Source organism: Spermophilus citellus (genome assembly GCF_964194105.1).
Source record: "Spermophilus citellus genome assembly, chromosome: 14".
In the NCBI taxonomy this organism is placed as follows: domain Eukaryota; kingdom Metazoa; phylum Chordata; class Mammalia; order Rodentia; family Sciuridae; genus Spermophilus; species Spermophilus citellus.
The window spans coordinates 105,006,446-105,018,701 of NC_138194.1; the positions used below are offsets into that span (position 1 = coordinate 105,006,446).

Consider the following 12,256-nt stretch of genomic DNA (forward strand, 5'->3'; position numbering starts at 1 on the left):
AACACCATGTGTAGACACTCTGGATTCTCCTTAGCTAGAGAAGCCTGGGATACACCCTCCACATCCAGAGGCTAGTACAGAGTACAGCTGGTAGACAGCAGGCACAAGAAGGGTAGCTGAAGACCCCCAGAGCCTTCCCAGAACCCCCAACCCTAGAAAAGGCTGTGGAGGTGGCACGTGGGGACAGGTCAAGGCCTCCTCTCCGGTTGCAGCCCAGGGTGGGGAGTCTCTGGGGGCTGGGTAGGATGTACGCCTGGCACTCTGTCCAATCTCAGGCCTGGGTCTGCCAGTCTGCCTGCTGTCAGTACATCTGCCAACCTATCCCTAACGTCTGCCGGCCTGCCAGCCTGTGACTCAGCTGCCGTGCCAGTCTAGCTCTTCTGCCTAGATCTCAGATTTGTGGCTTCCTGTGCGGCCAGCACAGGCCATGGTGAGTCAGCCAGGGCAGCGCCTGCAGCTCCAGAAGCTTCCCCAGGGCAGCCAGGAGAGAACACATTCTTCTCCAAGGAGGCTCTGCCGGCCCTGCCTAGCTGGGGCCAGAGGGCACAGGACAGGCAGGTCTAGGAGAGAAGCCTGAGCCTTCAGGCTACAAGCCAGCCCAGGGCTGGGCTGATAGGAAAACACCTCCTCCTGGGCATACCCCAGCCAGAAATCAAGCCAGCTCACCAGTCAAAGGGCCCACAGCAACCCCAGGGACTTGTAGGGGCAGCCACCTCACCTGGAAGTGCAGGATGATCGTCCAGATCAGGCCTAGGGTAAGCTTCGGGTTGCCATCGGCAATGTCATCATTCCTGATGTTCACCAACTTCACCTGTGAGCACACAGCCCTCAGTCACAGCTCACTGGGCAGCATCTCAGGAAGGGTACCTGGGGTCTTCAGCCTGTAGCTGGCTGACAGCCTTACCTGGCGGTGCCGGAGGTAGTCCAGGGCAATCTGGACATTCTGCAGCTTGTGGAAGCGCATCCTCCCCTTCTCCCGGGGCTGAGAGGAGGCATGGCATAGTCAACATCAACATGGCAGCTGGAGTCCCAGCCCCATCCCCCCAGTACCCCCAAAGCAGCTGCAGTAACTAAACCAAGGTCTTCCCCAAGGGGTCAGCAGCCCCTCACACATCCTAGATTCACCCTCCCCAGTTGCAAAAAGGAGGCCATCAGCCCAGGGGCCAGGAAGGGCCTGGGCCCAGGTCCAGTAGGGGCTGGGGAAACCAACCCAGGCTGTGGGAAGGAAGGAAGGGGGTGGGGAGAAGACAATAGCCAGGAAGCTGTGGGTGGAGGGCAGGGGCACTGGAGGTGTGTCCTCCTGCCCAGTGATGGCAGCCACTTCTTTTCATGGGTCCCAGGCCCAGTCCCAGGTATAGCAGCAGGCAGGACAGCAGGCAGCTTGAAGCACAGCCATCTACCCGCCCCAGAGCCAGGAGTGGGTCGGGCCAGACTGGCTGCCAGCCCAGGTGAGTTAGGCTCCACAGTCTCAGGGAGCCCATGCGCCTCTGTGGCCAATGGGCACGACCACTCACCAGACGCAAGCTCCTGATTACGTCCCGCTCCCTCGGCTGCCCAGCCAGAGCAGAGCAAAGGGTAAAGGGCAGAGGTCAAGATTCAGAGTCCAAGCAGCAGAGAAACCAAAGCAGAGCAGAGCATGAGGTTACTGTGTTAGGACTCCAATGCAGAAGACAGCAGCCCATACATAGCACAGGGGTCGTGGCCACTCCCAAGCCAGGCTGTCAGCTATGAGGCCAACACCCTGGACGTGAAGGCACAGTGGGGGGACTGCTTCCAAGGAGAAGGCAGGAGGGGGCTGAGCTAGACACAGTTTGGGCAGTCAGGAAAGACCTCAGGGAGGTAAGGCAGGCAGGGGCATTGAGGGTGATGCTGGCAGGACCACAGAAAAGGGCAAGGGCACATACCAGGCTGTCCCCAGAGAGGACCTCCAGTAGAGAGATGAGGTTGTGGCCATCGCGAAGGTCTTCATACAGGTCACTGATGTGCCTTTGGGCCTGTGGGAACAGCAAGGCTAGAGTGGCCACAGATTCCCCAGGGCCACCAACAGCCCAGAGGCAGGGGCAGAGAAAAGTACTGGGCACTGGCACCAAGGGGAAAGAGGCAGGGGCATGAAGCATGCTCTTCTTGCCTCTTCTTAGGCACCTACCTCTGCCCTCCAGTGCTACAGCAGAGACCAAAGGAAGAGAAGGAAAGAGATGGAGCGGAGCGTGGGAGGAGAGGACAGAAAATAACAGGTTTCAGAGATGAAAGGGGAATGCAGCAGTGGAGGACACCCTGGGGCAGGGGCCATCTGCCGCACCCTTCCCTCCTCCACCCACAAGCAGGTGCCACCAACCTTGATGAGGTGTTTGTTGACCCACTTGGTGAAGGTTTTCTTCTGCACACGGTCCCGCTCATCTGGGGAAGACAAGTCCAGTTAAGCTGGGGCCTGGGAAAAGCCCAGGGAGGCCCCAGAGGTGACCATGGTGCAGACATGAAAGCTTGGCTGGCCAAATCCTGCCTGAGGAAGGCCCTACCACAGTCCCAGCCTTGGTGCCTACCTCAGGCCTCTCCCAGATCACATAAACCCTCCTCCTCCGTCATGGCCAGGACATCATATACCCAGGCCCAGCAGCCCTAGTCCAGGCAGGGGGCCAGGCCCAAAGTGCCTCTGCTCAATCTCCCTATTGTCTCCCAAGAAGATGGGAGGTCCAGAGCTGCTGCATCAGGGTGCACAAGTCAAAGCCTGTCCCACCCCACACACTGCCTCTACATGAGGCTAAACAGGGACACAGCAGGGCCAGGGCTAGGCCCTATTGGGGTACTGTAGGGGAAGCTGTGTCCACCTGACAGGGCAATGGGCCTCCCCTCCCTGCCACTTTGATTCCACACTAAAGTCTCAGAAGCCAATCTGTGTTGAGCACGGCAGTTGCCCCCCCATCTGAGTCTGGCCCCAAACCCAGACCCCCAGTCCATGCCCACACCTCCCACCTAGGGCAAGGGCTTCCTGCCACAGAAAACATTATTTTCTGCTGCAGAGGCCTGCCCTGCCCAGAGGGTGTGCCCACTACCTTTCTTGCCCTCAGAGGCCCTGAGCACAGCCAGGTAGAGGTTGTCCTCAGAGCTGGTTCTCTTGCCACCCAGGCCCTCAGGCTCGGGCACCCGGAGCCGATGCTGAGACATGGTGCTGCCGGCCCCTGACTCTGTCTCTCAGCCCCCAGGTGCTGTTGCTCTGGGCAGCCCCTCGTGGCACACAGACTGCTGAAGGCTGGCGCAGCACTGGATGCAAACTCCACACAGGCTAACTCACAGCCCTAGTCGCAGCCACTCCCGACAGGCTGTACTCCCCAGCAAGGCTGCCCCGCCCCTAGAGCCCCACCTCACTCAGTCCCCCAGAGGGGAGTGTCCCAGCGGGAAGGAGGAAGGCAGCCCCTCCCCCACAGCCACACCCTCAGTAGCCAGAAACAGGAAACTGGGGTTTCCTCACCCACCCTGCCACAGCAGCAGGACCTGGGGGTGCAGGGGAGGGGCTGGCACTGGTACCAGGACCCCAGAGAATTCATCAACCCCACAGCCACTCAGAATGAGCCTTCATCACACAGGGAACGGAGAAGGGTCCCCAGAGAGCTTCGGGGAAAAGCTAAGGCCACACCCATTCTCAGAGAACACTACAGTCACTCCTTGGCTGGCCCACCTTCCTGCTGGGTCTGGCTCTAAAAGGAACCCCCAACCTGTGTGACACCTTGGGGGAGGGAGCCCACTGCCCCTCTGTTTCCTAGAGCTCCCCAGCTCACACCTTCTCAGACCTACGGGCCCCCACCTCAACGAGGTTGCTCTATCGAGGCTCAAGGGCCTGCCTGGCTCCTGCAAGATCCCTTAGGGGCCGGCAGAAGCCCAGCCCAGGCAAGCCAGACAGAGCACACCTCAGGCAAGAGCAGAGCATAGCAGAGCTCTGACTCATCCAAGTAGGCCAGTCCAGCCGAGCTGCAAGGACCTCTCCCCTGGGGGAAATGCTGGGGCAGAGGGGAGCACCCCAAGGGGCACAGCCAGTGAGTCAGAGTTGGGGAGGGGCCCTGGGCACTGTGACTCACTCAAAAGGAAACCGCACCTGGGGGCAGGATGGATAGGGGGCTGTTTGCAGCTGGGTGAGGCTCAGAGATAGCAGCTGCTCCAGGTTGTAAAAATATAGAGGATCTGGGCAAAGGGTACAAGGGCCTCTGGATCCCTCAGGTCAGCGGACAGAGCGGCCTATGGCCAGCATCTAGAACTGCCCAGCCCAACCAACTGCTGTAGGAAAGAATGCACCACCCAACCACAAGAATTTTCCAGTCCACGCATCTGGCTTGATGTGCTCCAGCTGTGAGCTGTGGAGGAACACCCCCCCTCCCACAGCACACAATTCTGGGGAAAGCTCACTCTATTCCCTATGCTTGCTGCTCCCTGTGGCCACAAGAGGGCACCAAAACCCCACTGGCCCAGGGTCTTGAGCCAGGCAGGGGCCCTTAAGGCCCCATCCTAATGCCTAAGAGCAAGGCTAGCTGCCAGGATTCTGCCATGTCTTACACCCCCCACCTCTGAGAGTACCCCTCAGCCTCCAACAGGAGACCTTCCTGTTCTGCCCCGTCTGGCCCAGCAGCCCCCATAACCCTAGTAGACATCAACTCCTTAACTTCCAAAATCCCAAATCTGACTCCACACTCCACACTAGTCAGGGCTTGGAATACAGTGTGCTTGAGAGCTTCTCACACCCCCAACACATGCCCACCCCTCCCCAGGCAGGGCCCTGCTGAGCAAGAAGCTTGTCCTACTGGGGAACCACACTCGCAATAACAGGGTGAGTTTCTGCTGCAGGAGCAGGCTGTCGTTCTGTTGAGGCACACAAACACCCATGCTTCTGGGAATGGGCCAGAGATGGGCACAGGGCATTCAGGCAACAGCTGGAACGTGGGGGAGCCAGTACTGGACACCCATGATGCATGTGGGCCCTCTCCCCAGGCTCCAACCCAGCCCATTCTCCAGTCTTCTTCCTGCTCCCAGGCCAGCTCCAGCACCCCTCCCCCTGGCAGCAGTCCTGCCTCTGGGTGCCTCCTTCCTTTCACCTTTCAGGAACTAGAACTTCAAGCTCCTCCTCAACCCCTCCCTCCTGACCTGCCTACTCCTTACCCCTGACCATAGATGTCCCCTCCCTCCTAATCACTGATGAAAGGAAACTTCCCCTAGACTGTCCTCAGCCTGGCCAAGTCCGCTCCCCAAGCCTACTCTATACCTCAGGGGCTGCTCCCACCTGTCTGACCCAGCCCCGGGGCTCCCAGTACTGTACTCTAGCAATCCTGTCTGACCCTGTACAGTCCAAGGCAGTTGACCCTCAGCACCAGCTCAGTCCCCCCAGAGCCCTCCGAGAAGGATCATCTCCCGCTTTCCACAGCCCAGCCAACTGGGTCCTGGGATGGAAACCCCAATGAGTGGGAGGGAACCTGGAGCCAGAAGGCCTTGGGTCCAGCACCTCCCTCCCTCCCCTTGCTCCCGGCTCGCTTGGCTGTAGCCCTCTGCTCCACCCACCTCCCACGGATACTCCAGAGGCAAGCCAACCAGCATGGACCTCATCACCCCGCCCCACGCCTTCCTCCCCCAAGTGTTTCCGCCTCCTTCCCCAGGTGTTTCCGGAGCTCGGAGGCGGGGCTGCACCTGGGCCAGACCCGACCCCTATCCCCGGCCCCACCTGGTGAGAGCTTCTGCCGCCCAGTCCCTTCAGCCCGGCCACCTAAGGGTGCACCCACCTACGCAGCACAGCTGTCCGTAGAGGTAGCCCCTGCGTGCGCGCTCGCAGCCCCCGTCCAGCCATCGCGGCAGCTCTAACACAACCTCCCTCTGACCGTAGAAGGCGCCGCCCGCCCCCCGGGTGCCTGATGCAGCCATGAGCCCTAGGCGCCCTCGGTCGTCCAGGGACCATACAACAAGTCCTGCTCCCAGCCCGTGCGAAAGGGCCCGGCTCAGCTCGCCACATCCTCCTCCGCCCGCTGGGCGCCAGGCCCAGACCCGAAGAACCTGCCCCTGCGGGCGCCCCGCCCAGCACCGGTCAGGAAGCCGCGCCCAAGCCCACGGAACGCATACCCCCGGTTCACGGCCCTTAGGCCCCTACGGGGGTGGGAGTGGGGCTGCCCTCCGGGACAAGGATGCTTAGAAACTGTCCAGGGCCCCCATGATCCACCTCTCGGAGACCTCTCCCAGCAGGATGCCAGCAGGGGCTGGGGCTGGGGCAGGACTTGGGGGCGGGGGGCGGGGCAGACACTGCAGAGATGGTGGGCAGAGAATAGCAAGAACAGAACTGAGTTAGGCCACATGCAGCAAGAGGCAAGGGGAAGCTCCTTTCCCACGTGTGGACAGGCCACAAAACTGGGTGTCAAGGAAGGGAAGGCCAGTGGCAGGTCCCCAACCAAAAATCTCGAGTACTAGAAACCCTCCATCTGTGCATTCTATTGAAACTTCCCACCAGTAACTGAGTCACCAGCTCCAGGGAACCCTAGGGAACCCCAGGACCATGCCTGGAAGCCAAGCGAATTCAGATTCCAGTCGTGGAGATCCTACCCCTGAGGATGAGACCCATTAGGCCCACTAGGGGGCAGCCTGGCCACTCCCCGACAAAGGCGAATCCAGCCTGGAGGTGAGCTCCATTAGGACAGTCCCTCTGGCCAGAAGCCCCGGTGCAGAGCTGCCCAATTCCCATGGGCTGTTCATGATCCATTCACTTCAGCCCCACCCCATCCTGTGCTCGGACTATAGCCCAGGAGCTGGTGACTTTGAGCAGGGGGAGGGCAGATCACAGTGTGCCAGTCTGTCGCAAAGCTGGCCTTGACCCTGGCTGTAGGCACTAGGCACCTGCTGCACCTCTGTACAGCTAAACCCCACACTCTGTGGGCAGGGGAGGCCACTGTGCAGGGCCACCCCCACCTTGGTCCCGCCCAGAACAGCCCAGTGCACCTGCCACTGTGGATTCTGTGTTCACGTCCCTGCTGAGGAGGGGGCTTCCTTGAAGAGGCAGGCACTGCTGCACCCAAAGCCTACCCCCTGGGTCTCACCCCAGCTTCTCCTTCCACCTACCTGCCCAGGTCAGACTCCAGGCTAATGACAACTGCAATGCTCCGCCCCTGCCACACCCAGGGCAGCAGGGCAGCAGACACACTTTCATAAAACACTGGTGTTTCACTCAGAGACGGAAGTGGCGGGGGGGGGGGGGGGGGTGGGAGGGAGGTGGACCCTCCGCCCCCAACCCCACTAGCATCCCCATGGTAGGGTGGTGGCGGATGGCAGCGGCTGAGGCAAGGGCGCTTACCTTGCTCATCCTGCACCTGCCGACGCCCCCTGCGCCAGTGCCACACAGCAGCCAGGGTGACTACGTGGCCCACGACTACCAAGGAGGGAAACAGGCTGCCTGTCGGCTCCATGGCTGCCACAAGGAACAGGCAGAGCCGCCTCGGTGCACCAGCGACTGGCTGCTGTGAAGCCTGACAGCGCCTCCCTATATGAAGGGCGAGGACGGGATGCCCCAAGGACTAGAGCCCAGCGCCCGCAGGCTGCCTCGCCTGCAGGGACCGCCCTACAGCACTATCCACGGGCAGCCAGGAGACCATCCGGTCCGCTGCACACACTGTGCTCCAGCCCAGCCTGGGCCCGCCCTCCTCCCTCCAGTGGCTCTTGGCCGCTCCCCACACGGCCCAGCTCAGCTGTCCCGACTCCGTGCTGCCGACGCTCAAGGTTAGCTGGAGCCTTAACCCCTGCCTACCCACGGCCACACCCGCCAGGAGGAGGGGCCTGTAGGATGCGGCTTGAGCCCCCCAGCCTAGCCGGCGCAGCCTCAATCTGGGTCCTCCCTCCCAAAAGAAGCCCAGTCTGGCCCCTTGCCCCCACAGAAGGAGTGCTGAGCCCCCATTCTTTTTCCACTGGTGTCCCCTGGGGACACGGCCAGACACCAAGGGCATATTAATGCCAACGCTCCAGTCCTAGCAGCCCACCCCAGGTCTGCAGCTGACCCCACCAGGCTCAAAGACATGTGGACTCCTCACAAGCCTCAAGCCCCCATGGAGGTCCTCAGACAGGGCAGAGGGAGAGGCTGGGTGCGGGCTAGGAAGCAGGCTGGGGGGGGGGAGTGCACAGCCCCTCACCTCTAGCCCCAGGCACTGTGGCCCCAGCCCAGCTGGGTTCTCCACAAAGACTTTCAAAGGATTGCCCCACCTACCGGGCACGATCTTCATTGGGGACAGCAACAGGAGCCCACAGGGTGGACAGGGAGCGGGCGAGGGGTGTGGGGAGGGTCACAGGCCCCTTAGAGGCAGCAAGCCCGGCAGCAGCAGCAGCAGAGGCGAGGTGGGAGGAGGGCACAACCGTGTGGCTGCTGTCACAGCAGTCCATGGGGGAGGGGAGTGGTGGGCAGGGGGCCCAGGGGGATATAAATACCCGAGGAGGGCAAGCCAGGCCGTCACTCGTCCAGACTTAGAACATGACGTGAACAGTAAGGACACTCAGGCCTGGGGCTCACTGGAGTCCCGACCAGCTGGGCAGCGCCACTGACATGCACACCCTTGCTCCCGCGGTAATGCTATAATAAGGAGCTGCCTGGCCCCAGGACCCCCCTGGGAACAAGACACAGGGGCTAGGGCTCATGTGGCTCATGCCCTGCCCACCTCGTAGGGTGCTCTTGGGAAGCATCAAATGGACCAATGTGGTGACACGCCCCTTTCTCCCACAGGGCCCTGCGCAAAGTCATTCAATACCACACCTGGCCTCAGGGTGGACAAGACAGTCTCCCCAAGGTCACACTACCAGCCAGAGACCCAGGCAGCCCCAAATTGGGGTCCAGGCCACATGAACCCACCCCATCTCTCTGGGCTGCCCCTCTTCACCCGAGGCCTCTCTCCTGGTGTTCCCCTGTGGTCTGGAGAGGGAAAGCCCTCCAGAGATACCACAGCAATCCTATTCTGTGGAAGACAGGGGTCAGAGGTCCTGTCGGCAGGCAGTCCACGCCATATCCCCCGGATCCTGTGCTGGCCCAGATCCTAGCACACCTGGGGAAATGGATGTGTGTGTACACGACTGTGTATGAAGGGGATACAGTCCTGACCCTCTCCTCCAGCGGGTAGCATTTTGTAGTGTTTCCTGTGCCAAGCACCATTCTGTTTTAATCTCCAGCACACCCTATCAAGTGAGTCCTATGCCCTGAATGTATCATGAACATGAGAAAACCAAGGCAGGAAAACCAGGAGGAGCTGGCCCATGGTCAGCCTCCAGCAAAGCACAGCAAACCAGTCTTGGTCCCTGACTGCCAGGGTGGGCACCCTGTCCATGATGGGGAGACGGGAGGGGGGCTGAGGAAAAGACCGGGCCCACCTGAGCCCCTGCTCTCCAGCCCCACACTTCAGAAACATTTTAGTGGCCTGCTCTAGGCAGCCAAGGATTGTACTGGCTCAAGAAGCCAGAGCACCAGGGACACTAGCTACCTTAAAGGCAGGCCAGAGAGGGTTCAAATCCCAGCCCAGCCCAGCTCACAGCAGCAGATGACCAGAAGTGGACAGGAGCTGAACCAGACAGGCACAGTTCTTAGCCCTTTGACCCAGCTGCAGGCATGGACTCAGAGGAACCTGTGAACCCCTTACTGGGGTGAGAAGTGGTTCCCAGAGGGAGAAATGCCCCAGGCTGTGAGCAGCCCCTCCACTAACTTCCACTATTCTGGAACACCCCACATTCCACACACACCCAGGGGCAGCTCTGAGGAGGCCATCTCATCCTTGCACCCCACATTCTGATGCCTAAGGTCACAGAAACTGAGGAAAGGGGGTGACTCAGGGTCCTGTAGCAGGCTGCCAAGGACAGCCCCATCCCTTTTGGAGGCCTTGATCTCTCCCCTTTCCTTTCTCTGTAGCCCAGGCTGCTACTAGGCCCTACCTTGGCCCAGCTGGATCAGCTCCTCCATGCTGTACCTGTCCATGGCTGCTGGCTGGGTCAGGCTGCTCTCAGAGCCGGCAGAGAGGAAAGCAAGGCAGGAAGGAGGGAAGGGGTGGAGGGTTTGCTCCTACCCTGGCCTCCCCACCCAGCTCTGGGAGCAGTGGCTCCTCCTCACAGCCACCCCTTAGTCAGAGATCTGAGCAGGGACCAACGGGCCAGACCAGCCCAGGCAGACCAGCCTGGGGTGCAGGAGACAGGCCTGCCTCAGTCCCTGAGCCCTGGGTCTCAGCCGAGTGGTCTTGCCTACTGAGCCTGCCCCACCCCACTCACCCACAGTCTCCTCTTCCCTCCACAGGCCCCACCAGCCCAGCCCAGCCGGGTCACCCCACCCACCCACATTCCAGGCATCCATGTGCCCAGTGCATTCCACGCAGCCATGTGGAAGCAGAGTCCCACACTTCTCTACCCATCAACACCTACATTCCCTCAGCCCCCCAAGGCCAGTTGCTTCCTCTGCCTGAGTCCCCCACAACCAGCTCAGTTCCCAGGCACTGTGGTCTCCACCCTGGGCAAATGTGATACCTTCCTATCCGTCCATACATCTCTCCAGTTGTACAGGACCTGGGAGAGACAAACCTAATCCTCCACAACCTGGGTAGAAACCTGCCCGAGATCTGCACAGTTCCCCCCAACAAGCAAGATGACCCCTGTGCACCTTCCCCAGAAACTGCCAGGACCCATAGCCCACCCTAAGCAGGTGCTATGTAGCTGTGAAGAGGACAAGGCAGCTCCATATCTCCTCTGCCATGGAGGGCCACGTGGGAAAGTCAGGCTGTGCAGCTTGCATGTCTCTGTAGAGAGGAGAAGCCATGTCCATGTGTGGCCATCTGCTTACGCTGCATGACATCCCTCCAGGAAGACAGGCTCTCAGAGCATTTTCTCTACACACTTCTGGATTCATTATGAATTCTGAGCCAGGCAAAGTATTATTATTTGGAGTGTAAACCACTCACATATAAACCGCTCCAGCGGCTTTCTACCATGAAGGGAAACTCCAGGCGGGGCCTTCCTGTATCCTTACCCTCTGGCCCAGGCCTCCCTCCTTGGGGCAGCTCTGGGCAGGGCAGCTCCCCCTCACCTATCAGACCTGAGCTGTGGGTGCCTCCACAGAGGGCCCTTCCTATCACTCTCCCTTCACCCAGTTCATCCCTGTATGTCCGGGGGCTCTCTGGGGCAGAGGCTCAGTCTGCACCTCACCATGAGGTAGACATACTCCTACACAGTATGCCATTGGGGATCCCACTCCCAAGATGAGCATACCATTAGGGCACGAGAGAGAGTGGGGCCTCACAGCAGGAGCCAGTTACAGCAGGTACCCCCAGCTTGCCCCGCCATGCCTGTGGCTCCCTGGCCAGGGCTCAATGGGACAGCCCATCTTGACATTCTGGTGACCAGCACAGCTCCTGACCACCTCTGAGCCTAGAGTCTGCAGGGTGGGGGTGACATATCCCCTACCCCCTCCCACCGTGCCTCTTGGTGGTGTGGCTCAGATTCCCTGTTGCATGGAGAGGACTGAGTGTCCCCCATGTCAGGATGCCAGGAGGGGCCGGGTTATGGGAAAGATGGGGTCTCTGTGGTTTATTATTCGTTCACTTTTAAAATAAGAAGCTGAGAGCTTTAGGTGTCCTCAGAACTACCCCAACCTGTATGTGAAGCCACCATGCCTCTGCCACCAACATGGGCCTGGGGGCACAGCTCTGGCCCCAAACCACACCCAAAGCTCAGTCCTGCAGGGTGAAGGGGAGGAAGAGGGCCGCCTGCGCCCTGACTCAGCCTGAAGCGGGAACTCATTTCCTGTTGGAAACTCTGAGCTGCCACTAGGACGGCTGTGGCTGGGAAGGGAAGACTGAGTCACCTCTGTTGGGGGTGGGGGTGCCCTCCACTCTGCCCACTGTGGCCACACCCAGAACCCCTCCAGGCTCTACTGCCAACTGCCTGCCCAGCCGGCCCCGCCTGAACAGCAAGAAGGAAGGAAGGGGAGAAAAGGAGGGGAGGGCCCCCTCCCACTCACCACACCCACACCAGAGAAGGGAAGAGGCCATTCCACCCGAGGCTGAGGGTGGGCAGGGGCCCCAGATCGGGAAAGGCCCCAGATGAAGGCCCCAGGAGTTAAGATCCCAGCGCTGGCCAAGCACTCTTCTCTTCAGGCCTCCGCCCAGTAATATGGTCACCATTTACAGGGAAGCTGAAGAGGCCACTGACTTGCCCAAGGCCATGGAGAGAGCTGGAAGCCAGCCTCCACCCCACAACCTCCCTGACCCTTCAGATGTGCTCCCTTGGC

At 60.5% G+C, this 12,256-nt stretch overlaps 1 protein-coding gene across 17 annotated transcripts in view; it reads right to left on the reverse strand.

Moving 5' to 3' along the window:
• PLEC (plectin) overlaps positions 1-12,256 on the reverse strand; it is a 56,141-nt gene that overhangs the window by 22,254 nt on the left and 21,631 nt on the right. For 5 of the 17 annotated variants that reach the window (XM_081266024.1, XM_081266015.1, XM_081266017.1 and 2 more), the window contains exons 2-6: positions 2,336-2,397; positions 2,147-2,161; positions 1,905-1,994; positions 905-982; positions 719-811 (exon numbers count right to left, since the gene is read on the reverse strand). In XM_081266024.1, coding sequence (XP_081122150.1) covers positions 719-811; positions 905-982; positions 1,905-1,994; positions 2,147-2,161; positions 2,336-2,397 — 338 coding nt within the window. Of the gene's footprint in view, positions 1-718; positions 812-904; positions 983-1,904; positions 1,995-2,146; positions 2,162-2,335; positions 2,398-3,050; positions 3,274-5,756; positions 5,883-7,309; positions 7,689-8,212; positions 8,372-12,256 lie in introns of those variants that run through there. The other 12 variants (XM_081266021.1, XM_081266025.1, XM_081266016.1 and 9 more) reach the window with 8 other exon arrangements.